Below are 27,995 nucleotides of genomic sequence, written 5' to 3'. Positions count from 1 at the left end.
ATAAGTAAAAGGCTACATTTCTACGCCAAAGCTGGTACACACAAGTCTAGACTACAGTGTGAAAGACATCAGGAAATTTACTGTGAACTGATACTTTAAAATGGAACAAAACTCAAATTTAGCTATACAATGCAGTGACCAATCTACCTTGCTCGTGGTTGAGACTTTTTAGCAGCAACTTCACTAGTTTTTACTGGTATTGGCATTTTCACTGGAATCGATACATTCTGGAAAAAAGTAACACACCTTGAACATATCTATCCTTCCTTCTGAAAATGTAAAATATAACTTTTAGATATAAAATACAGAATGCTGATTCTAAATCAAACAGTCTCAGCAGGAAAGTAATCAAAAGAGTGTTTGGATTTTGTGAAATTTAAAAGAAAATGCTCCAAATTTCAAGTTTTACTCTTTTACCCAATTCAGCTGCAAAGATTGATCAATTTGAAGCACTTCACTTCCAAAGTCTATATTTGCTTTTATGAAAGGCCAACATACAGAATACCCAGTACATGTGCTTCACGAACCATCTTCAGACTATTTATTGAGTTACAAAAAGGAATTCTCTAAAGAATTTACAATCAGGATGTACAAATTGAAGCAAAAACTGACCAATATTCACTAAAACTGCGTTATAAAATCACAAATACAACAGGAACTAACGTACCAGTTCCTCAATTTGGTCATAATGTCAATAACTCACTTGTACCTTTTATACCATCCACATACATGAGATTGCACGTCTGACAATCTAGATAATCTAGCATCATCTTCACTGAACTGTCAAAACAGGCTCTACACAAGTTATGCCAATCAAAAGGTTGCGTCTTCCTGGCTGTTAATAAAACCAAGCAAGCGAACATACTTACACTGACATTCTTAACTGGACACATCCTCTTTGACATCCTAAATGTGAAGAAAGAAACCTGATAAATATCAGGTCTATTGTCTGGATCTGCCTCAAGTATATATCCTGCAAAAAGGTAACAAAGTAAATTACCCAATGAAAAATGACTTAAAGCAGTGAAAAATTAATTTGAAGAGCTGAATACTTACGAATTAAACAATGCATTTCATTGGAATACTTAGAATTATCTGGAATCGTAAAATTTGCATCACAGATAGCTACTTGGCTTTCTCCAAATGGCAAGGTAAAAAAGCAAAGTTTGTAAAGTAAGCATCCAAGGGCCTAAAAGATACAAATAAGAGAAATTATTTAAAAAATAAAAGGTTCAATTTCACTCCACATAACAGATCAAATTTATTCTAAGAACTCAACTGAGATAGGTAAAGCACATAACACAGGCATTCCTAGAAGCAAATCAATTCTTACATACCCATATGTCAGCTTTAGTAGTAATGGATTTTCCACTGTAAAGGTTAACCATTTCTGGTGCTCTATATGACAGTGTCGTATATCTGAAAATTAGAGCAAGATAACTTATTTGTATAAAACAAGCACAATATTTCCCCACTGTTGGCTTAGTGTACATGATCGCAGTATGTTGACTTGTGTTTAGGCTACTTTAGTCAGAGTAATTTATATTTATACAAAATATTTAACGTCCCTTGCCATTCATAGAAGCTTCAGCAAAACAAAATTTTAAACCAAACCACATCAGAAGAGGTGATCAAATATTTCAAGAGCTACTGAAGGAACTACAGGACCTACAAAGCCGTCGGTCCAACTCATCCAGGCTGACCAGATAGCCTCATCTGATCTAGACCCATTTGCCAGCATTTGGCCCTATCCTCTAAACCCTTCCTATTCATATACCCATCCAGATAACTTTCACATCTTCTAATTGTACCAGCCTCCACCACTTCCTCTGGCAGTTCATTCCATACACGCACCGCCCTGTGAGTGAAAAAAATTATCCCTTAGGTCTCTTTTATTTCATAGAATGGAATCCCTACAATGAAGAAACAGGTCCTTTGGCCGAACAAGTCCACACCAACTCTCCGAAGAGTATCCCACCCAAACTCATTCCACTACCCATTTATCCTTGACTAATGCATCTAACCCACACACTCCTGAACACCACGGGCAATTTAGCAGGGTCAATTCACCTGACCTGCACATCTTTGGATTGTGGGAGGAAACCGGACCACCCGGAGGAAACCCAAACAGACACGGAGAATGTGCAAACTCCACACAGATAGCCACCCAAGGCTGGAATTGAACCCAAGTCCTGTGCGCTGCGAAGCAGCATTGCAAATCACTGAGCACTGTGCCGCCTTTTCACCCCTCACCCTAAACCTATGTCCTCTATGGACTCCCCCATGCCAGGGAAAAGACTTTGTCTATTTGTCCTATCCATACCCCTCATGATTTAGAAACCTCTAGAAGGTCACCCCTCAATCTCCGATGATCCAGGGAAAACAGCCCCAGTCTATTCAACATTTCTAACCGACAACATCCTTGAAATTCTCTTCTGAAGCGTTTCAAGTGTCACAATATCCTTTTGAAAGGAAAGAGACCAAAATTGTATGCAACATTCCAACAGTGGCCTAACCAATGTCCTGGACAACTGCAAATTAACCTCCCAACTCCTGTATTCAATGCTCTGACCAATAAAGAAAAGCATACCAAATGTCTTCTTCACTATCCTATCTACCTGCGACTCTACTTTTAAGGAACAATGAACCTACACTCCAAGGTCTCTTTGTTCAGAAACACTCCTGAGAACCTTACCATTAATTGTATAAGTCCTGCTCGGATTTGCTTTTTCAAAATGCAGCACATCGCATTTATCTAAATTCAACTCCATCTGCCACTCCTCAGCCTGTTGGCCCACCTGATCAAGGATCTTGAGGTAAACTTCTTTGCTGTCCACTACATCTCCAAATTTGATGTCAATTGCAAACTTATTAACTATATCTCCTATGTTCACATCCAAATCATTTATATAAATGACGAAAAGTAGTGGACTCAGCACTGATCCTTGTGGCACTCCACTGGTCACAGGCCTCCAGTCTGAAAAACAACCCTCCACACCACCCTCTATCCACCACCTTCGAACTAGTTCTGTATCCAAATGTTCAAAGAGTCTGCTGGTACCTTGGACGAGTACGCCACCACCATCACAGACTTTTATCAGCAAGTGTGCGGAGGACTGCATACCGAGGAAGTCAATCCAGGTGTTCCCCAACAGGAAATCCTGGATGAGTCAGGACATACAGAACCTGCTAACAACCAGGCGTGAGGCCTTCAGACCAGGAGATCCACTCAAATATAAGGAATCCAAATATGACCTTTCCAGAACTATTAAGACAGCAAAAGACCAATACTGAACCAAACTAGAGACCCAGACAGACACCCGTCAACTATGGCAAGGACTGAATGACATCACAGGGTCTAAAAAGAGACCGTGCAAGATAGCAGATGATGACACATCCCTCCCAGATCATTTCAATGACTTCTATGCTCACTTTGAGCAGAAGTCTGGTGGAGAGGTAACACCTATATTGACAAGTCCTGATGAACCTATCCCAACAGTCACTGCATCAGAGGTCAGATCAGTTTTCCTTCGTGTGAATCCAAGGAAAGCGATGGAACCAGATGGAGTACCGGGGGTGTACTCAGGGCATGCACAGATCAACTGGCAGAGGTCTTCTCGGACATCTTCAACCTCTCCCTGCAGCAGGCCACCATCCCTGCATGTTGCAAGAGGGCCAACATCACTCCTGTGCTTAAGGCAGCAAATGCAGCATATCTCAAATGACTACCCCCCAGTGGCCCTAACTTTGGTGGTCATGGCATTAATCAACTCCAGCCTCCCCGCTACTCTTTATCCACTCCAATTTGCCTATCAGACCAACAGATCCACGTCAGATGCCCATATCACTTGCCCTTCACTCCTCCCTAGAACATCTTGACACCAAGAACAGCTACTTAAGAATCCTACTCATTGACTACAGTTCAGCCTTCATCACTATTATCCCCTCCAGTCTGATTACTAAACTTAGTGATCTCAGTCTAAGCCCCACTCTCTGCAACTGGAGCCTCAGTTTCCTGATCCACAGGCTACAATCAGTGAAGACTTGGGACAATACTTCATCCTCATTAACACTTAACACTGGAGCCCCCCCAGGGGTGGGAACTCAGTCCCAAACTGTACTCACTGTATACCCATGACTGCGTCGCCAAATACCAGACTAATGCTATTTACAAGTTCGCTGATGACACCATCATAGTCAATCTCAGATGGCAATGAAACAGACTACAAATGGGAGGTGGAAGATCTGGAAAAATGGTGCACTGAGAACAACGTAGCTCTCAATGCCAGCAAAACCAAGGAACTCATGATTGACTTTCGGCGGGATGATACGCATGCCCCCCCACCCCCCACCTCCCCTTACACATTAACAGCACAGAGGTGGAACGAATGGACAGCATCAAGCTCATGGGAGTAGTCACCCACAACAAGATTTCTTGGACTCTTCATGGGGATGCACTGGTTACAAATGCCCAACAATGTCTCCTCTTCCTCAGAAGCTGATGAAATTTGGCATGACAGTGAATACCCTTGCCAACTTTTACAGATGCGCCGTCGAAAGCATTCTGTCTGGATTTATCATTACCTGGTATGGCAATTGTACCATTCTAGACCGGAGACGGTTACAGAGAGTGGTGAACTCGGCCCTGACAATATCAAAGGCCAACCTCCCATCTATAGAATCCATCTACCAGGCCCGCTGTCAAGGAAAGGCCGCCAACATTCTCAAAGATCCATCCCACCCTGGCAATGTTTTTCTACAACCTCTACCATCGGGAAGAAGGTACAGAAGCCTGAACGCGCACACCAGCCGGTTTCAAAACAGTTTCTACCCTACTGTTGTTACAATACTGAATGAATACACAAACTCTTAGCATTCGCCTGTACTTGTGTTTTTGTTTTTGCCACTGTTTACCTATTATTTACTTACCTATGCTACTTAACTCTGATCTGCCTGTATTGCTCGCAAGACATGGCTTTTCACTGTGCCTCGGTACCCGTGACAATAAATTCAACTCAATTCAAATGGCTAGGTCTCCCTGTATTCCATGAGACCTAACCTTGCTAACCAGTGTCCCATGAGGAACCTTGTCGAATGCATTATTGAAGTCCATATAGATCATGCCCACCACTCACCCCTCATCAACTTTCTTTGAATTTTTCAAAAATGTAACAATCAGGTTTGTGAGACATTATTTCCCACGCACAAAGCCATGCTGACTATCCCTAATCTGTCCTTGCCTTTCCAAATACATGTACATCCCGACCCTCAGGATTCCCTCCAACAACCTGCCCAATAACTGATGTCAGGCTCACCGGTCTATAGTTCTCAGGCTTTTTCTTACCACCTTTATTAAATAGGGGCACCATGTTAGCCAAACTCGAGTTTTCCGGAACCTCACCTGTGACTATCAATGATACAAATATCTCAGCAATGGGCCCAGCAATCACTTACCTAGCTTCCCACAGAGTTCTGGGTACACCTGATCAGTTCCTGGGGATTTATCCTCTTCTTTGCGTTTCAAGACATCAGCACCACTTCCTCTGTAATATGGTAACTTTTCAAGATGTCACCATCAATTTCCCCATATTGTATATCTTCCATGTCCTTCTCCATAGTAAAATAACTGATGCAAAATACTTGTTTAGTATCTTCCCCCATCTCCTGCGACTCCACACATTGGCTGCTTTGCTGACTTTTGAGGGACCCTATTCTCTCCCTCGTCAACTTTTTGTCCTTAATGTATTTTAAAAAAAACTCTTTGGATTCTCCTTAACCCTATCTGCCAAAGCTATCTCATGTCCTCTTTCTCCTGATTTCCCTCTTAAGTGTACTCCTACTGCCTTTACACTCTAAGGATTCACTCTGTCTCTGGTAATTATAGACCAGTGGGCCTTACTTCAGTTGTTGGTACAGTGTTGGAAAAGGTTATAAGAGATAGGATTTATAATCATCTAGACTAGAATTATTTGATTAGGGATAGTCAGCACGGTTTTGTGAAGGGTAGGTCGTGCCTCACAAACCTTATTGAGTTCTTTGAGAAGGTGACCAAATAGGTAGATGAGAGTAAACCGGTTGATGTGGTGTATATTGATTTCAGCAAGGCATTCGACAAGGTTCCCCACAGTAGGCTACTGTACAAAAAGCGGAGCAATGGGAATGTGGGAGATATAGCAGTTTGAATCATTAATTGGCTTGTTGAAAGAAGACAAATGTTGGTGGTTGATGGGAAATGTTCATCCTGGAGTCCAGTTACCAATGGTGTACCGCAAGGGTCAGGGTTGGGTCCACTGCTGCTCGTCATTTTTATAAACTACCTGGATGAGGGCATAGAAGAGTGTGTTAGTAAATTTGCAGACAACACTAAGGCCGGTGGAGTTGTGGATAGTGACGAAGGATGTTGTAAGTTACAGAGAGACATAGATAAGCTGCAGAGCTGGGCTGAGAGGTGACAAATGGCGTTTAACACAGACAAGTGAGAGTTGATTTACTTGGGTCGGAGTAACCAGAATGCAAAGTACTGGGCTAATGGTAAGATTCTGGTAGTGTAGATGAGCAGAGAGATCTCGGGTGTCCAGGTACACAGATCTTTGAAAGTTGCCAACCACGTTGAGAGCGCTGTTAAGAAGGCTTTTATTAATAGAGGGATCGAGTTCCGGAACCAGAGGTTGTGCTACAGCTGTACAAAACTCTATTGCAGCCGCACTTGGGGAGTATTGTGTACAGTTCTGGTCACCGCATTATGAGGAGGATGTGGAAGCTTTGGAAAGGGTGCAGAGGAGATTTACTAGGATGTTGCCTGGTATGGGGGGGGAAGCTGAAAATGTGTTGCTGAAAAAGCGCAGCAGGTCAGGCAGCTTCCAAGGAGGAGAATCAAGCCATTCTTCAGGAATGGCTCATGCCCAAAACGTCGATTCTCCTGCTCCTTGGGTGCTGCCTGACCTGCTGCGCTTTTCCAGCAACACATTTTCAGCTCTGATCTCCAGCATCTGCAGTCCTCACTTTCTCCTGGTATGGAGGGAAGGTCTTACAAGGAAAGGCTGATGGACTGGAGGCTGTTTTCGTTAGAGAGGAGGAGGTTGAGAGGTGACTTAATAGAGACGTAACTTAATAGAGACGTAAAAGATAATCAGAGGGTTAGATAGGGTGGAGAGGGAGAGCCTTTTTCCAAGAATAGTGACGGCGAGTGCGTGGGGGCATAGCTTTAAATTGAGGGATGATAAATATAGGACTGATATGAGAGGTAGTTTCTTTACTCAGAGAGTAGTAAAGATATGGAATGCTTTGCCTGCAACGGTAGTAGATTCACCAACTTTAAGCATATTTAAGTCGTCATTGGACAAGCATATGGACGTACATGGAATAGCGTAGGTTAGACAGGCTTCAGATTGGTATAACAGGTCAGCGCAACTTCGACAGCCAAAGGGCCTGTACTGTGCTGTAATGTTCTATGTTCTATGCAGTCTATACCTGGCATATGCTTCTCTCTTTTTCTTAACTAAAACTTCAATTTCTCTAGTCATCTAGCATTCCCTACACCTACCAGACTTTCCTTTCACCCTAACAGGAATATAGTGTCTCTGGACTCTCATTATCTCATTTTTGAAGGCTTCCCATTTTCCAGCCGCCCCTTTACCTGCAAACATCTGCCCCCAATCAACTTTCGAAAGTTCCTGCCTAATACTATCAAAATTGGCCTTACTCCAATTTAAGATTTCATCACTATTTTAAAACTAACAGAATTGTAGTCGCTGGCCCCAAAGTGCTGCCCTACTGACACTTCAGTAACCTGTCCTGCCTACCCCTCTGACTCTATTACCATTTTGCAAGGAGGAATTAACGACAGTTGAATAAGTGTAGGGAGGAAATTCTAAAATTAGTATGCAAATAGCCGGAGACAGGAACATCGATGATTGAAGAAGGTTACTTAAGAGGCGATTAGAGAAGAAGAGAGATCTCGCAGCTATAGGAGATTATAGGGAAAGAGCGGGGTAAGGTCATGGACTAGGGTGGTGGCATGTTTAAGATTTAAATCAAAGACAAGTTTTAAAATTCAGTGGCTGCCAGACAAGGGGCCAGTGTAAAATAGTAAGCACAAGGAGGATGGGTGAACAGGATTTGATGACTATTAGAACATGGGTAGCAGAGTGTTGGATATTCAAGTTTAATGGGTGTCAAGTGCAATACCAGCTGTATGAGCATTGGAGTTGTCAAGGTTAGAGTCAACAAAGACATGAATGAGAATTGCAGCTGTTTATAAATTTAAATAGAGGTGGAATCCATTTAATGATGGAAGAGGAAATAGGATGTGAAATTGTATTACAATATTGAGAATGATGTGGATAAGCTTTAGAAAGTAGCCAGGGTGAGAGAAACAGTCGATGGCTCAGGACCAGCTTCAGGCTTCATCTTTTCAAATGTTTAGTTGGAATCAGTGCTGTTGATCAATTCTGGTTATTTGATGAGCAGGTGGATGAATCAGAGACAAGAAAGGAATGGAGGGTGGTGGTTGCAGGTTAAAGATAGATGTGGCTTAGTAATTATAATTAAAGTGCAGAATTTGAAATTATTCCAAATTAAAATTGAGCTATATTATACTTCCTACACTTAAAAATTATATTTAAAAAAACCCAACTGGATTAAAACAAAATAGCATGTCAGTGATTGGCTAAGCAGTTTAAAATCGATAGATAATATTACAGTTGAACAATAAAGTTTGGAGATTTATTTAAAATACTTAAATTAATTAGTTCAATAAAATGGAGATGGCTAGTCAGTCTATGTGTTGTTGCTGTACTGTAGGTCAGCTGGAGAATGCTAGAGTGATCCACAGTGACCACAACCGCTAAAAGTATTGGTTGAGGTTTGAGGAATTTCAGCCAAAAATGCTGAATAGATATTGTGACACACCAGGAAGAGGTACTAGGACAATGATTTAGGAGGCAGTTACATCCTTTAACTTAATTACATCAAATGTGGTCTGTAGTCAGGTATAGGAGGGTGCGACTGTGAACAAGGCAGGTATTGGGATCCAAAGAGAGATATGGAGGAGCTTCAGCCAGAGCCCAAATCCAGTAAGCATGAGGTTCATGCTCCTGGAATGGATTAGAGCACAGAATGCAGGAAGGAGAGTGAACTGACCAAGCACCGTGGTACAGAGCAGCACTCAAGTGGGGGAAAAGAAATAAAGTGCTAATGAGATTACAGAAATGAACACATGACTGCAACAGAGGTATAGGATGTGGATTTCAGGCAGTGGCACACTGGCAGTCAGTACAGGTGCAAGTGGGATCTGTACCAGTGTAACTGTGCTCTTGCTGACCACACAACCAGGGAAGCAGAAAGGATTTAAAAAATTTTTTACACAGTGGTTAGCACTGCTGCCTCACAGCACCAGAAACCCGGGTTCAGTTCCCGACTCAGGCGACTGTGTGGAGTTTGCACATTCTCCCCGTGTTTGCGTGGGTTTCCTCCGGATGCTCCGGTTTCCTCCCACAGTCCAAAGATGTGCAGGTCAGGTGAATTGGCCATGCTAAATTGCCCATATAGTGTTAGGTAAGGAGGTAACTGTAGGGGAATGGGTGGGTTACGCTTCGACGGGTCGGTGTGGACTTGTTGGGCTGAAGGGCCTGTTTCCACACTAAGTAATCTAATCTAATCTAAAAATGGGGATAAGGGATCAAACTTGGGTAAATCGAAGAATAAACTCAAGTTAAAAGAGCAGGGCAACCTACAGAACGTGAACTACAGTGTTTCAAGAAATCAGCTCACTACCACCTTCTCAGGGGTAACTAGGGACAGGCAATAAAATTGCTGGCCAGCTTTTGATGTCCAAACCTCACAAGTGAATAAATAAATTATAAACAAACTGATCTAGTGGGAAAAGAGTACATAAATCTCAGAGTAAACCGACAGATAATTAAATCTTTTTTTAAAAAGAATAAAGTTAAAAGCTCTGTATCTGAATGCATGTAGCATTCAAAACTAAACAGATAAACTGACAGCATAAGTAGAAAGGAATAAACTTAATCTAGTAGCCATTATAAATAAATGGGTGCAAGATGATGAAGGTGAGGACCTGAATCTTGAAGAATACAAGACATTTAGGAAGGACTGGAATGTAGAAAAATAAAAGGGAGGGTGGCTTGGTTAGTTAATGATGGCCTAAATTCAAGAAACCAGATGTATAGTTTGGGGAAGAGATGGGAAATGATTAAGCCAAGAGTAACTTGTACGATTGGTGTACAAGCCACCTAAGAGTAACCACATAATAGGTGGTTCATAAAGGAGGAAATAAGAAGAGCTTATCAGAAAGGCACAGATATAAACCATGGGAGATTTTAATATATATATATCAACTACAAATGTTAGCTTGACAGAAGGCAGCCAGATGAGGAGTTCATAGAATGCTTTCAGGACAGTTTCTTAGAACCGTATGATCTGGAGCCAATGGGATAGTAGATTTTACAAGCCTGGTTTTGTGCAATGAGATATGATTAATGAATTATTTCGGAGTGAAATCACAATCATTGGCACTGCAGGCATAGACAATCCCATTGTTAAGTCACAGCAAGTCCCATTAGATTGAAAGACAGTGAATGCAACTCCTTTATCCAGGATGGAGGGAGACAGAAAGCAGAAAACTGTAAACCAAGGTCTGTGAAGGTTTGTAGCTCAGGTTGAGGTTTGCTCGCTGAGCTGTAGGTTTGATATCCAGATGTTTCATTACCTGGCGAACTCCAAGTGAAGCTAAGCTGTTGTCTCCTGCTTTCTATTAATATGTTTGTCCTGGATAGTGTTCCAGGGGTTTATGGTGATGTTATTTCCTGTTCGTTTTCTGAGGGGTTGATAGATGGTATCTAGATTTGTGTGTTTGATTATGGCATGGTGTTTAGAGTGCTAGGCCTCTCGGAATTCTCTGGCATGTTTTTGCTTAGCCTGTCCCAGGATAGATGTGTTGTCCCAGTCGAAATGGTGGGTTTTTTTCCTCCGTGTGTGGGCTATGAGGGAGAGAGGGTTGTCTTTTTGTGGCTAGCTGGTGTTCTTGTATCCTGGTGGCTAACTTTCTTCCCTGACCAATAAACCAATTAGCTTAGCATCTGACATAGGAAAAATTTCAGAAATCATTAAAGTTAGAACAGACCACTTAGATAGGTTCAAGGTAAATAAGGAATAGACGACATGGTTTTGTTGAAGGGAATCTTTTGGAGCAGTTTGAAGAGCTAACACATCTTGCAGTTTAAGTATTGATAAGGTGCCACAAAGGTTATTGCAAGAAATAAAGGGATAGCACATTGTATTGGATAGAAAACTGAATAGCTAAAAGGAAGGAGATAGCAGATACATATGGGACTTTTTCAAGTTAGCAGAATGTAACAAGTGCACCAACGCTAACAGTACTGGGACCTCAACTGTTACAATTCGTGGTACTGAAAAATAAGTTGTAAAAATTTGTAACTCAGGAAATCATTAACATTACTAAAAATGACAGAGCCAATATGCAAAAAAGGAAAGAGATGCAAATCAACAGTTAACGGTCACAGAGCCATACAAAGTGTGCTTTGAAAACAGCATTTTAACTAACCTCAGGTCCTTTTTAAGTCGATAATTTAAAAGGCGTCTGATTTTACAGAAAAACTTACTTTTTTATTTCTTCTTCAACAGCACTGACTCCTTCAATCTGAGGACGTATAACTCTATTTGTTGCGCTTCCAAAATCACAGAGGACATAACTACCACTATCATGAAGTAGAAGATTTTCCACCTAGCACCGAACAGAAAGTGCAACTTTTTAAAAAAAAGCACATGTGGAAGAAATTTTAGTTCAATCTTTCTCAAATAATTCTCACCTTGAGATCTCTATGAATAATTGGAGGTTTGCACTGATGTAGCCTCGCCACCGCTTCACAAAGATCACAAAATATTTGCAAGACCTCCATTTCAGCAAAGCCAGAATGCAATCGTTGATTCATTAAGTTGACTACTTGACCACCTATGACAACAACAAAGCCTGGTGGATTAAAGTGCACTTTTGATTTATCAACTGAAACCCAGCAATACCAATTTACTTAATGGCTACTGAAGTATTGCTCTTGACAGCCCAAGGTCTGAACTTTTCACCTTTAATCAATCACTTTGTTTTATTCAAGCTTTTTATAGGTGAACAAGAGGGAAAAGTGAAATACAGCTAAAACTAAACAGAAAAAAAAAAGTTTGTAGCATCACACATAGTAATCAGAGAGAAGATGAAACTATCAAAAAGGTCAAAACCAATGGTTGAAAAAGATGATTAGTGGAGCAGAGTTAACATACTCAGATTCATTAGAGATGGGAAGAATAAAGCGCCCTGCATAGACTGATTTATCAGTTTTAACAATCAACTTAGCTGACCAACCTAACAAAATTCTCGGATGAAATACTTTGTATTCCAGAGCATTAAGGCTGGTTAGGGATAACATTGTTATTTGTAGACAAGAATTATGAAGATACCATTCAATATTGGAAAGATATTACCAAACTTAAAAAAAATTTATTTCCTTCTAAGAATCATTAGGCCCTGTAAATATAGACCTTTTTGCTGATATCAGTACCTGTTGAACCATGGAACTGAGTATGAGGAGGTAAAACATATAACAGTCACAATTAAAGTGGCCAGGGAAAGTGAACGTTTCGCATGATAAACCATGTTAATAACTTAGTCGAGACACTGATATCGAAAGTCATGTGATGCAGTGCATTAAAATTTCCGTTAATGAATGTAATTGATCAAAAGCTAAGTAGTTATAATTCAAGCTGGAGGACAGTGTGTGTAAGAAGCTTGCTGTGGAAAGAAAATGATGCTTGATCACACAAGACAGGCCATACTTGGATTGAGAAGGTAACTAATCAATGATCCACAAATTCAATGATTTAAATTCAGAAATTCAAAACAAACTCATCACCAATGATAATAAACTTGGAGCAGTAGTCACAGAAATCTACTGGGAAATCTATACAGAAACAGTTAAGATGAAACTGTTAAGATTAAAAAAAGCGGCAGTTGAAATCTAATACAGATAACTCTAACATATTATAAAACTGAGTTAAAATGGGCAAAAAAAAAGAGATAATTGAAAGGTATAGCTACATCGCAGACAACAGACGCTTACTTAATGTCAAATTGCTGTGTAGCAGCAGCAATGCATCAGTAGATCATTTAAGATAAAGTGTAAAGGTCAAAAGTAAAACTGCACAGCATTCTAAGTAAACAGCATCCTACAGTAATGTATTGCATTTGGTCACATACAGAAAACATTCAAGGCATAATCACAAAATAGACAGAACCACAACAGTGACTCAATCTGGTAGAATGAGACTGTCGGTCTTTGCTCTATCCTTTGACAGCAGCAAAGATAATACTACATCAAACAGCTCAAATGATAAATTAAATCTGATGATATCCATCCATGATGTTAGGAAGTTGTACATATTAGGGAAGTGAAACCAACATTTTTGTCAATGATGTCAAACAATCTGCAAATGCTGTAGGAGCTCGAGCACAAATGTTCACCAAAACATTGAATTTTTTTAAAGGATCCTGTACAAGTAACAAATAAGGTTCTGCTTACTAAAATTCGATAAAGTCAACCCAGGCAGCTTTACCTGACCAACAGGTAACACCTGAATAATTGTAGGTAAATCAAGTATTTAACAATTCTGTTCTTATAAAATAATTTATAGACTTAATCCTGAGCAAGACCACTGGACAGAAGAGTGCAGGGTAGATCATCGGTCAAACAGACAGGAGATTTTGTGAACTGCAGAATCATTGGATTCTTGATATGGCATTAACAATGACTATTAACCAACAAAAGACGACTAACACAGAAACAAATTAAGAGCAAGCCAGTCGTTCCTCAAGTCTGTTCAACCAGTTAATAACATCATGCTGATCTGATTGAGCGCACAACTCCACTTTCTCTTCTACTCCTAACAAATGCAGATTCCTTCCAGAGTTAAGAATCTTTCTACCTGCCTTAAAAATATCTATTCGTCTTGCCTCCATCCTCTCTGGAGAAGTGTTCAAAAGTCCAAACTCTCAGAAATAAATTCTCTTCATTTCCTTTTTAAATGGGCAACCCCTTTTTTTAAAAAAAACATTGGGTCCCTAGTTCTAAGCCTTCCCATGAGAAAACACCCTTTCAGCATCTGTCCAGTCAAGTACCCTTAGGATCTTATATATTTCAGAACATTGCTTCTCATTATTCTAAACTTCACTGGATACAAGTCCACCTATCCAACCTTTCCTCCTAAGACAACGCCCTTAGCCCAGGAATCAGTTATGAATCTTTTGTGAACAGCTTTTAATGTATTTAGACCATCTGTTAAAAAACACAACCAAAACAATACACAGTACTTCAAATGTGGTCTTACTATACCCTGAATAATTGTAGCAAAACATCTTTCTTTTACATTCCATTCACTTTGTAATAATCACTTGCCTCACTGACTTGTAACTTTGCAATTCATATAGTAGGACACCCAATCCTCTTGTTCTCAGAGTTCTGAAATCTTTTTCCATTTAAATAATTTTTTTTGTATTCCATGAAAATGCACAATTTCATGTGTTCCAATATTAGTGAGTTTTGAGAAGATTTGCAGAGCTCAGGTTGAGGTTCCAGATGTAGGTTTGTTCACTGAGCTGAAAGGTTCATTTTCAGATGTTTCATCACCATACAAGATAACAATGTCAGTGAGCCTCCAGATAAGCACTGGTGGTATGGCTCACTTTCTATGTGTGTGTTTAGGTTTCCTTGGGTTGGTGATGTCATTTCCTATGGTGACATCATTTCCTGATCTTTTTCTCAGAGGGTGGTAAATAGGATCAAGGTAAATGTGTTTGTTGATAGAGTTTTGGTTGGAATGCCATGTTTCTAGGAATTCTCATGCATGTCTGTTTGGCTTGTCCTAGGATGGAGGTGTTGCCCCATTCAAAGTAGTGTCCTTCCTCATCTGTCGGTAAGGATACTAGTGAGAGTGTGTCATGTTGTTTTGTGGCTAGTTGATGTTCATGTATCCTGGTGGCTAGTTTTCTGCCTGTTTGCCCTATGTAGTGTTTGTTACAATTCTTGCAAGGTATTTTGTATAAGACATTAGTTTTGCTTGTTTTCTGTACAGGGTCTTTCAAGTTCATTAGCTGCTGTTTTAGTGTGCTACCATGATGCCAAAGGTCTGAGTAGTCTGGCAGTCATTTCCAAGATATCTTGGATGTAGGAGCAAGTGGCTAGGGTTTCTGAACATGTTTTATCTGCTTGTTTGGGTTTGTTGCTGCGAAAAATCAGTGAATTGTGTTCATTGGGTACTTGTTCTTTTTTGAATACACTGTCTAGGCGATTTCCCTCTGCTCTGCGTAGCTCCTCTGTGCTGCAGTGTGTGGTGGCTCGGTGAAATAATGTTCTAATGCAGCTTCGTTTGAGAGCATTGAGATGATTGCTCCTGCAGTTCAATATTTGGTCCGTATGTGTTGTCTTCCTGTGAGAACTATGAAAAGCAGAGGAAAATCACCTATACACAGTGTATTAAAAAAGAACAGGTACCCAATGAACACAGTCCGCCGATTTCTCAGCAACAAACCCAAACAAGTAGACAAAACGCATCCAGAAACCTGAGCCACTCTCCCCTACATCAAAACATCCTGGAAAGGACTGCCAGACTACTCAGAATTTTTGGCATCATAGTATCCCACAAACCCACCAAAACACTATAACAGAAGCTAATGAACTTGAAAGACAACAAGCAAAACTAATGTCATTCCCAAAATACATTGCAAGAATCATAAACACTATATTCGACAAACATGCAGAAAACTATGATACATGAACATGATACATGAACATCAACTAACCACAAAAAGACATGACCCACTCTCACTAGTATCTTTACATATGGATGAGGAAGGATACCACTTCGACTAGGATAACACCTCCATCCTAGGACAAGCCAAATAGAGACACGTATAATAATTCCTAGAAGCATGGCATTCTAACCGAAACTCAATCAACAAACACATTGACTTGGATCCCATTTACCACCCCCTGAGAAAAAGAACAGGAAATGATGTCACCACAGGAAATGGCATCACCAACCCAAGGAAACTTAAACACAAATAGAAAATAGGCTGTACCACCAGTGCTTCATCAGGAGGCTCACGGTCGTTGTTACAGAGTATGGTGACGAAACATCTAAAAATGAACCTTCCAACTCAGCGAGCAAATGTATATCCAGTTCCAATATTATGCTTCTTCTGCCAAATTGTTGCCCACCCACTGACCTATGTCTCTTTGTAGATTTGTTCTGTCCTTTTCACAACTTATTTTCCTATCATTGTGTCATCAACAAATTTAAAATCATTTTTCAAATAAGTAATTGAGACAAATTGTAAATAATTGAGACCACAGCACCAAATTACAAATTTAACCTATAAATTCTTTGATGAAGGATTCAACCAGACATTTTAGATTTACCTTCATACATTATTTAGTTATTCACACACAAACAGGTTTCACTTGTTTACTTACGTTTAGATTGCGCATGATTGAAAACATCAATAGTAATCACCACGTTCCATTTTGTATGAGATTGTAAATTGATGGTATATTTTAGCATCATAGAATGAAATATTAATCAGTTCACACTTTCTCTGAAGATTATTTTATGTAATTTTCTTTGTTAACTAAAATGGAAATGTTTTAAAATCAAAATGCTGTTTTTAAACAAGTTACAGAACTGTGTATGTAGTGTTTACACTGCTACTTTGTTCACGCAGTGGAAGAATATACTGAATCATATATTGGCACATGCTAAATCTATGCAATGTGTAGATGGTCTCATCTTCAGCTGTAGATCAGGATAGAAAATATATACCAACCTTTTTGACAGGGTGAAGCCTCCTAGTAACAGCATTAAATAAAAGATATACATGGGCGTAAAAGACAAAATTATAGGTAAGTTAAACACGTAACTTACATGTAACATTAAACAATATTTAACTGAAGTGTTAAGTATTACACAGATAACAATATAATGGCTGGAAACATCACTTTTTGTACATATTGGCAATAAATGTTGTATTTTGGTAGATAGATGCACACATGCACAGATGTCAGAGAAACTATATAGAAAAATAAACATTAACAAACCTCTGCAGTATTCCATTAGAATTAGGACCTCCCATACATCACTGGCATTTATTGAGGTAACACTGGAGTCCAAGTAGTTAACAATATTTTTATGCCCAGACAGATCTTTCTGTTCATAAGAAAAGGTAAAGTAATTCAGCAATCTAAGAAAGAAAACTTTAACAGATTAAAAATTTCATTTTCCATTATTTGAACTAAATGAACAAGGTACCAAACAAATTTTAGAAACATGGACAAGTGAAATATATGGTCACATAACCCTCCACTTTTAGTGGGTTTGGTCTTATTTTTCATTCATTCAGGGGATAAGTGCTTTGCCAGCTTAGCCAGCATTTCTGGTCAATCCCTGGCTACCCACAGGCTGGTGGTACATTGCCTTCTTAAACCACTAGTCTATTTCATTACATACAGCCATGATGAAATTAGGAGGAGAGTTCCAGGAGATTGATCCAGCAATACTAAATGAATAGTGGTGTATTTCAAAGTCAGGATGGGGAATAGCATAGAAAGGGAACTTGCAGGGATGCTGTTCCTATGCATATTCTGCCCTTGCTCTTCGAAATGGTTATGGGTTTGGAAGGTGAATTTCTGTAATGACCTTGAAAGATACCATGCATTGTTGCTAATGTGGAGAGAGAGTAACCTTTGTAGATGTTGTGCCAATTCAGTTTCTAGTCAACGTTAACATATAGGATATTGACAACAGTAATGCTATTGAAAGTCAAGGGCTGAACTACAGTATTCAACTACATACAAGAAAAATCACTTCTAACACAGGGTCCTCTGCTGAAAGGGTATCCCATATTTTCAGCTTAGTTTTTGGCACTTTTATTTCAAATAAGATACTGCAATTAAACATTGTTATGGACCAGGTCAGACCCCCTCAAAACATTTTAAGGTAGTCCAGACCCTAACTTTTTCTTATTTTAAAGGCAGATGTAGAGGGGATATTCCAGGAGTGACGCAGCTGGTCAAACCACTCGGCAATAAGCAAAACAGAACTTATAGGTGACACACAAATAGAAGAAAACATAATTTAGAACAACAGCTATTTGGAAACACAGCCAACTTGAAATTGCAACTTAACGAAGGAGCAGTTCCAATGCCCACAACTACACCCCTTGGCAAGTGGTAAATTCAAACTCGAGTTCATACAGACAGGAGAGATTGCAGACAGAATTGTTAGGCAAGAGATATTTGTTGAAGCATGGAACAGTTTTCATATCAGTAGCTCCTCTGCTACTAGCAGTTTCTGACTGCCTGTTGAAACAAACCAAACGAGAAAAAACCTGAACTGGGAGAACTGGCCACTCCCCTGTCATAGTCCAAAAGTAGCCAGTTCCAGACATAATCGGCACCCTGCCTTTACAACCCCTATTGGAAAAAAACCAAGATCAAAATAACCTTGTTAAGGGGGCTACACTGTCACGATGTCTTTTGTAACAATGTATCTAATTCCCTGTCTGATCAAGAAACTATCGTCAAACCATTTTGAAATTTACATGGCTACAAAGAAACTAATATGTTGTTTCACTCCAGATTTTAACTTTAATATTAAACAATTGTGCAACCAAGTCGAACTACACCGCATATCAAATAAAGATTTACATATATATAGTTTCCAACAACTCGACAGCTGAACATTTTATGAAGATTTAAGCCACCTTATGTGTGGAACACATCAAAACTTGACACAAACTGCGTCTCTTCAATAAGTAGCATTTGCCATCAAACTTTAGATATCATTGCTGTTCAAGTTTTGCCATATTAACTATTTCCATCTATCAATATGGAAGAGATCCCCGATGTATAAATATCCGACTTATGAATGCTGTGATTCATGAACATGATCCTGCACATTTGTAAAATCTGAAGACTTAATAGCAATTGCCTTCCATTGTCCTACATTGTTTGCAATACAGAGCGCAATCAAATTGCAAACGGATCTTGTTCACAACTGTTGAACTGCTTCAATAGTCTAACGCACCCAAGTCTGATATTGGAATAATAACACAGGACCATATAATAGACCAGCATTCATTGTCCATTCCCACTTGCCCAGAGTGCAATTGAGAGTCAAGCACTTTGGGTCTGGAGTTACAGTGAGAAAATTTATAGCTTTAAATGTTGTCCTTAAACATTTAGACTAAATGTAATTTGAATTATAGAACACATTTGCTGCACGCTAGAAAATGGTATGGCAGGGAAGGTAAAGTAATTAAGAACATTTACCTTAACACCAGTGAATTTGTACAAACAAGACACCGAGTGATAACATTTACGGCTGTTCCTTTGTGAAATTAATAAACAATGTTTAATTCTGATCTCGGAACGAAACTCTGTATCAATTAACTTCTCTCCTGAATTATTGCCCTTCGCCAAAATGTCTAGTTCAGAACATGCAGTGCTGTCGTTAAATTTTCATTAACTTTTGGGTTTGTGACAGTAAACCTGTATATAAAAATAGCCTGTTTTTGATAGTACGATGGAGTAGCCTGCCTGGGCTCTTGAAGAGCTATGTTCTACTCTCCTGGATTATTAGAATCCGGTTAGCCTGGTTTATAGATATCAGTGTTATGTTGTAACAGTGATGCTATTAGTAAATGAACGGAATGATTAAAATTAAACAAAACTAAGTTTTTTTTAATCCTAGAACAAACAGTACGATCTCCGGGACGAACCATGAGAGAGACTCACAGACCTGAGTCCATAATGGATTCCCTGAGCCGTCTCATTACTGTACTTTAACACCATGCAGGCCAGACCAGATGGGATGGCAGTTTCCTTCCCTAAAGGACAACAGTAAACCAAATAGTTTTTTCCCCTGATTATTAATGATGGTTTCATGGTTATCCATAAACTTTTAACTTTAGACTTTTTTTCTGTAAGCAAACATACCCTAGATTATAGAATTTGATTGTTGTTTGATGAAGGAAGCTTACATATTGTGAACTGCTTGTAAAGTTCCAGATGAAAATTTCCAGCTTGCAATGCTAGGTGAATACAACTTTATACAAGTTGTGTTTTTATTAACACCGTCAGCAGACTGAAAAATATTGTGAGCAGAACTATATTGCTTATTTTTCTCCTTCCTAAATAATTGTCCAAGAGTAGATTGTATTGCCTGCTCACTGATCTTTTGTTAGCATTTGAGAAGAGACAGCATTTTACTGGTAATGTCACTGGAAGACATGGGTTCAAATCTCACCATTTTAAAATTGGAGTTAATAAAAATCTGCAATTAAAAGCTAGCCTAACGACAACTATTTAAACATTGTTATTTGTCATAACTAAATCTTTCCAGTTGGGAAATGTCCTGTCAGAACTCTACCATCCTTACCTGGTCTGGCAGACCCATCTCAATGTGGCTTGGCTCTTAACTGCCCTATGAAACGGCCCAATAAGCCACTCAGTTTAAGGCTAATCAGGAATGGGCAATAAATGCTGACCTTGCCACTGAACCCACATCCCATAAGCAAGGAAAGATAATCAGTTAAAAAGAAAACAATTCATCACAAAAATTACCCATAAACAAATTCTCATACAGTCATGTTGTAGAAACATTGAACTCTAAGAAAAGATCCATTTCACTCTTCTCACAAGGATTCTCAGAAGTAAAAACTATTAACAAAATACAACACGCAAAAACATCAATTTTGCGCCCAGGTTATCTTTTGCACTTCTGCAAGAGAAGCCACATTCTTCTCTCAGTTCCCAACAATTCCCATGATTTTCATTCTCCTAATTTCTAAACACAGCAAGCTGAGTTTGGGTACGTGCAGCCTTTTTTTATTGAAGTCTTAAAATAGTTTTATCCTATGCAAATCAGAAGATCTACTCAGCTCTGCACCTGATGACCACATGCAAACAAACTGCTTCAAGACTGTCCAAAAAGGTTCCTAAGAAAAAGATCACCAAATTGATGTTTGAGGTGCAATCAGCTAAGTGGACACCATGAGGGTTACTTGACATTGTCACAATCAACAAAATTGACACTTTTCATATGGAGTTCAGACGTGGTATCAGTAGTTTTCTTTCTGATTGTGACAAGAGGATTGGCATTGTTGGTGAAATATTGCTCTAGCATAAGTCACCAAATGGTGAGATGCAGACATAGAAACTCAGTGATGGACGAAACATTTAGTTGTCAAAAAAGATCACATCCAATGTACAACACTTCACAGTGCAGTACTCCTGCATGTGTATTTCTTTCAAATATTATTAAAATTTTGAAAGTCAAAGTTTAGAAATTGACTAAAAATTTGCTTCTTCCAAGATGTCCATCACGAGATTGTTGTGAAAAAACAGAAAATTACACATTTGAGAAATAATGTCTCATAGTTGGGTTAAGTGAATCATTAAAACAAACAGGTCATGGTATTGAATCATAGATAAAAAGGACTCTGCGATACAAGTTTGATCTAAATTTATTTCTTCCATTTCAATAGGTGACAACATTTGGATTGCCTCTAATTTGAATCTGTATACTGATATCAAATGCATGACATTTTAATAGGAAATGTGGGACAAGGGGAGTCCCCATTAAATAAACTGAAAGTTGCATTGCTGCCTGGCTTCTAACCCTAATTCTGCCGAGGTTCCACGAAGAATCCGGAGATAAAATTTTGGCATCTTTGAACAGCAATGCTTTAAATTTGTGGGCATTTCATTGAAGAAAAATTTGACTTTCTGCAAATAATCTAGCTCTAATTGCTTTCACTTTGATTATATTATTTCTGTGTTTGGCTTTAGTTCCTCATGGTTCAGTTTCTGTAAACTATTTTGTTGCTTTTTCCAGACAGTCAAGAAGGACAGGAGAACAATGTCTAGAAGGAAAGCTGTTTGGAAAATGTTTATGTTACTGCAGAGGAAACAGCTCTCATTTGCATGTAAATTAGATCAAAAGGTATTAGGTATGTTGTATTGTCCTCTGATATGCTCTTCTCGTCCCATACTCGTGTGTCAGAACTTCATGTGCACTTCTGTCTAGACTTTACAGCATATAGAGGTTGCAGGTAGTGCATTTAGCATCTTCTTTGCAGTAGGAAAAGAAAGGCTTCCAGATCTTAGTTATTAGTTTCTATGATGTTAACTGCGTGATTTACATCAATATTTTTTAACAATCATATATTCTAAGTTTGGATTTTGAGTTGGTAACCCACAGAATCATATGTCTCTAAATGTGATAATTAAGTATTTCTGTAACCATGGTGATTCATTTTAAAAAACAATTTTTTTGAGGCCTGGCTTTAAACTTTGTGCGAACCGCTAACGACTTCTGTTTATTTTAGACTACTTTATGATCATGCAAGGTAAATAATGGGTCTTCAAGTTTTGTTGGAGACTTCTGGAAAATGTGTTTTTTAAAGGTTAAGGAAAACACTCTCAGCTGAGAAACAGGGGACTTGTAGTTTTTAAGTTTTTACTTTGCGTTTTGAGTAGTCCTGTGAGGTCCTTGGAACAGGATGGCTGTATATAGACCAATGTTCCTGAGAAGGAAAAAGAGTACACAATGAACTATATGACCTTAGAGTGAAGAGTTAATATTTGTTCCAGACAGGAAGTGATGGGATAAAATTACTTAAATCTGAATACATCAGAGCTCAGGTGTGTGATAGCTCCAGGAAAAACTATTTGCAGTTCCAATCTAAAACTTGAAGTCACATGTGACTCAAACCTACTGGGTGTTAGCTACAGGAATGTCTGAGAGAGTATTGCACAAGTGGAGTTTGGGGTTCTTTACCAGGGTTACATTTCAGATATTGTACAAAAGCTGTTTTGTTTCTTTTCAGTTTTTAAAAAGTGTTTTGGCATTAATACGATACTTTTAATGTGCATTTAAAAATTGTTGAATGTGTTATAAATAGATTGTTTTGTTTCTCTGTTTCATCAACATTTCCATTGTTAACAAACATCTTTTTATTGTTAAAGCAAATTCTGTGTCATTGCTGCCTATGTTTCGACAAGAGGCCACTTTGGTAAAACCAAACAAATCAAAACATAATCCATCAAGCCAGGTTCCTGTCAGCTACCAAATCATTTCAGTTTTGTTAAATTAAGGAAACTTCCAATTTTTTTTTTAAAAGAAACACTGCTATAAATTGCACAGCAAATTGCATGGAATGCTGGAACAGAAATCAGATTTTCCAGTTTTATGGTGACCATCACTTTTCTTACCATAATGGCAATTTCCTGCTTACAAACTTGGAGGTCATGTTCACTGTTTACACACATTCGTTTCAGAGCACACCTTACACCACTGACAGTCTTGACTAAAAACACTATTGCAAATCCACCTAAAGAAATGAAAAACAATATGGTTAGAAATGCATTACAAATAATGAAATTCAATATCTGTGTTCTGTAGTTTTAAAATTTCACCACACTCACACTAAGTTGCCACGTAATTAATAAATAACAATGGTTTTTAAATTAATCATACAATATCTTTTACTTCAGTCACCTTGGTAACTGATGCATCAAAATCTGGGCAACAGAAGAAGAATAGATCTGGTACAATAAGCCTCAGTTTTAAGTAAGTCTCAATTATAACTCCACCATTAAACATTTCTAAAGAGAACCAGATTACAAATATTTATCAAGGAACCTGAGTGAAAGAAAACTAGCATCACAGAGAACATAAAAAGTCAACAGAGCCCTCATGGCAGGAGTGAATATGGTGCGAGTATCACAGGTGATGTGAATATTAGGGTGAAGAGGGGAATCTGTGCAAAGACCACTATACCCGGAGGAGCTGCTAACCTTGGTCACATCAGGAAACAAAGGGAACAGATTTTTGTGTGAATTTCTCAAGAGGATACATGACCATTGTGGATGCTAAATCTGCAGTCATAGCCCGAACAGTATGTGTATCTGTGAAGGGTTGGGGTGGTTGAGAGACAGAGGGACAGGGACAAGGCAGGGTATTCTCATGTCAGACAAGACAGCTGCAGCACATTTTGGAGCCGGACTCTGAATGGTCTTACGATCTTTCCCAGGACTGGGGAAATTCACCAATGCAAAGGAGAATGCAACCATTAGCTCCATAAGGAACAGAGGTGTATCTTATAGGCTTGAGTGAAGCAAAAATGTCCAACCTCTCAAGGAACCCTTTAGCCTTTCCCCTCATGACCCCTACTCTTTACCCCATTCCTCCCTAGCTAAACCTATCTGTAGCTGGACACCCTCTTCGCCCTATGCAGCATCTTTAATGCTGTAAAACATGCAAGCATTTTACAGTAGATTATCAAACAAATTTTGCCAACGTCACTCCAGGAGATATGCCAGAAGACCAAATGTCATTTATACACACACAGTTCATATTATGGATGTCAGATATCAAATGGAACTAAGTCATTAAAAAATCTACATTAAAAATGAAGAGCAGGCACCCATTCAGACTTATTACGATGTTAGATAGTTGAAAAGTCAGGGTTCTCAGCATTACTGTTAAAACTCAATTCTTCGACAAAAGGCTTTGACATTAAAGATTGTTATTGTTGAGAGTAACATATTATTTCAACTGGTTGGTGTGATGCTTGAGAAGGTACAAATTTAAAATCACACAAAAAAAAACAAAAATGCCAAGTTTGAAAAATAATCTTTGGAGAGGGTAGTCAAATTATAGAGTCATAGAGTGCTACAGCATGGAGACAGGGCATTTGGCCAAACTGGTCCATGCCAAACAAAATGTCCATCCATGCCAACTCCATTTTCCTGCACTTGGCCCATATCCTTCTAGACCTTTCCTATCCAAATATTTGGCCAAATGCCTTTTCAATGTTGTTACTGCACCTGCCTCAACCACATCCACTGGCATCTCATTCCACCCTCTGTGCAAAAACGCTGCCCTTCAGGTTCCCTTTTATTCTTTCCCCTCTAACCTTAAACTGATGCCCTCTAGTCCTCAATTCCCCAAAGAAAAAAGATGGAGTGCATACATCCTATCCTTATCTCATAAGATTTTATGCACCTCTATAAGTCTCTCTGTCTTAGTGTCCTACACTCTAAAGGAAAAAGTCCTAGCTTGCCCAATCTCTCCTAATAACTTAGACCATCAAGTCAGACAACATCCTTGTAAATTTCTTCTGCACTCTTTCCAGTTTAATAACATCCTTCCCAAGGCAAGATGACCAAAACTGAACACAATACTCCAACTGGGCCGTCACCAACATCCTGTATAACTGCAACATAACTTTCCAACGTCTATACTCAATGCCCTGACTGATGAAGGCCAGTGTGCCAAAATCTTTCTTCACTTCCCTACGTAGCTGTGACTCCACTTTCAGAGAACCATACCCCTGAATTCCAAGGTCCCTCTGTTTCACTATACATGTTCACAATGAAACTCCTGCCTTGATTTGATTTTCCAAAATATAACACCTCACACTTATCCATATTAAACTCCATTTGCCATTTCTCAGCCCACTTCCCCAGCTGATCAAGGTCCTGCTGCAATTTCTGATAACCTTTCTCATTGTCCCATGATACTGCCTATTTTAGTTTCACCAGCAAAGTTACTAATCATGCCTTGTACTTTCTCATCCAAATACAGATAACGGGCTAAGCCCCAACCCCTGAGGCACTCAGTCACAGGCCTACATTCTGACAAGCATCTTTCTACTATTACTCTCTGCTTCCTGTCACCAAGCCAGTTGCGTATCCAATTTGCCAGCTTCCCTTAGATTCCATGAAATCTAACCTTCCAGAGCAGCCTACCATGTAGAACCTTATTGAAGGCCTTTCTGAAATCTACACAGGCTACATCTACCACACTGCCATCGTCAACCTTCCTGGTCACTTCATCAAAGAATTCCAAGAAATTTGTGAGGCATGATCTTCCATGCACAAAGCCATGTTGACTACTCCTAATTAAACCCTGTCTTTCCAAATGCATGTATATCTCATTTCAGAATGTTCTCAAGTAACTTACCCACTACAGATGCTAGGCTTATTGCTTCCCAGGCTTTTCTTTGTAGCCCTTCTCGAATAAGGGACAGCACTCGCTACCCCCCAATCTTCCAGGACCTTACCTGGGACAAAAAATATCAGCTAGGTCCCCGCAATTTCTTCTCTCGCCTTTTGCAGTATTCTTGGATATATGTGGTCAGGATCAGGAGATGTATCCACCTTCATACATTCTAATACATCCAACACCTCCTCTACTGTGATATGGACTGTCCCCAAGATATCACCACTTAGTTCCCCAAGTTCCAAAGTCTTCACGTATTTCCCCTCCGTGTTTACTATGGAGAATGATTAAGGACCTCACCCATCTCCTGCAGTTCTACATATAGATCAGATTACTTAGTGTGGAAAAATTGCAACTACTTAGCAATTGCCTCCAAAGAGTAACCCACTCAGAACCATTTCCCTCTGACTAATGGGCAATTTAGCATGCCCAATTCACCTGGCCTGCATATATTTGGACTGTGGGAGGAAACCAGAGCACCCGGAAGAAGCCCACGCGGACACGGGCAGAATGCGCAAACTCCACACAGTCACCCGAGGCTACAGTTGAACCTGGAACCCTGGTATTGTGAGGCAGCAGTGCTAACCACTGAGCCACCGTGCCGCCCCTTTTCGGTCTGTCAAATGTCTCTTGGATTCTTGATTTGATGGAAACAGTAGACAAACATGCTGAGAGTACAAACTGCAGCAGAAAACAATTCTGCTGCTGCAGATGGTCTCTAGTACTTTATGGAAATGCAGCTTTGTGTTGCTAGATCTTTATGACTTTATTCCAGTCAGTTGTACTGCAACCAAGCCACTTTTGGTAATAGATATTGAAGCCCCCACCCCCCACACCAAGTCCTCCAACCTTAGCACTTCTTCAAAGGGTGTATTACATGGAGGAGAAATGATTCAATACCTGAGGGAGGGTAGTGGGTGGTAATGAGCAAGAAGTTTCTTTGCCCATATTGGAACTGAGACCTCACTGGGATCAAGAGTCAATTTTGGGACTCCCAGGACAACTCCTTCCCACCTGCGTATACGTGCATCACGTAATTTACTACTGTCTTTTCAATATGGCAAGGTCTGAGACATTGACTATAAGGTGTGATTCAATGTACAGCTGTCAGCTCATGCAAATATTAAGAAGGATGAATGTGCATTGTCACACAGTAGGTGAAGAAATATTAACATTTAAATGATTTCCCCATTAAATCAATGGTATAGATTTTGTGACAAGAAATTAATTTTCTTCACAAGCAGTTCTTATGCAGTGAATACAGGTCGTAGTTTATTATCTGTGACAGGTTGAGGGTAGTAGGCGGTCGTCTAAATTAACAAGGTATCTGCATAGAAATGAAAAAGGAAACCATTATGAAGTTGAGAAGTTCATTTGTATCTGACTTTCTCTACTTCGCCTTCTCAAAAATGAAATTTTTCATTATATTTAATCCCAATAGCATCAAGTGTATGGTCAGAACCACAAGCAGTCAGATAGGAGCCCATTTTAGATGTGGTCATATTAGTTAAAATACATTTAACAATATTTCAAGTGACTGTCTACATTTTGAGACAGTCATAGAGATACACAACACAGAACCAGACCCTTCGGTCCAACTCGTCCATGCTGGCCAGATATCCCAACCCAATCTGCTCCCAGCTGCCAGCACCCGGCCCATATCCCTCTAAACTCTTCCTATTCATATACCCATTCAGATGACTTTTAAAATGTTGCAGTTGTACTAGCCTCCACCATGTCCCTGGCAGCTCATTCCATACACGTACCACCCGCTGCATGAAAACGTTGCCCCTTAGGTCTCTTTTCTATCTTTCCCCTCTCACCCTAAACCTATGCCCTCTAGTTCT

The 27,995-nt window shown here is 39.4% G+C and overlaps 1 protein-coding gene across 3 annotated transcripts in view; it reads right to left on the bottom strand.

Annotated features, from left to right (window-relative positions):
• LOC132834999 (AP2-associated protein kinase 1-like) overlaps positions 1–27,995 on the bottom strand; it is a 77,373-nt gene that overhangs the window by 38,601 nt on the left and 10,777 nt on the right. For all 3 annotated transcript variants that reach the window (XM_060854220.1, XM_060854221.1, XM_060854222.1), the window contains exons 2-9: positions 23,355–23,473; positions 17,178–17,286; positions 11,850–11,992; positions 11,643–11,764; positions 1,338–1,419; positions 1,057–1,189; positions 870–973; positions 148–227 (exon numbers count right to left, since the gene is read on the bottom strand). In XM_060854220.1, coding sequence (XP_060710203.1) covers positions 148–227; positions 870–973; positions 1,057–1,189; positions 1,338–1,419; positions 11,643–11,764; positions 11,850–11,992; positions 17,178–17,286; positions 23,355–23,473 — 892 coding nt within the window. The remainder of the gene's footprint in view (positions 1–147; positions 228–869; positions 974–1,056; positions 1,190–1,337; positions 1,420–11,642; positions 11,765–11,849; positions 11,993–17,177; positions 17,287–23,354; positions 23,474–27,995) is intronic.

The sequence above is a fragment of the Hemiscyllium ocellatum genome, chromosome 43 (genome assembly GCF_020745735.1).
Source record: "Hemiscyllium ocellatum isolate sHemOce1 chromosome 43, sHemOce1.pat.X.cur, whole genome shotgun sequence".
NCBI lineage: Eukaryota > Metazoa > Chordata > Chondrichthyes > Orectolobiformes > Hemiscylliidae > Hemiscyllium > Hemiscyllium ocellatum.
Note: the sequence above shows the minus strand (reverse complement) of the source record. Positions and strands in the feature narration are given on the sequence as shown.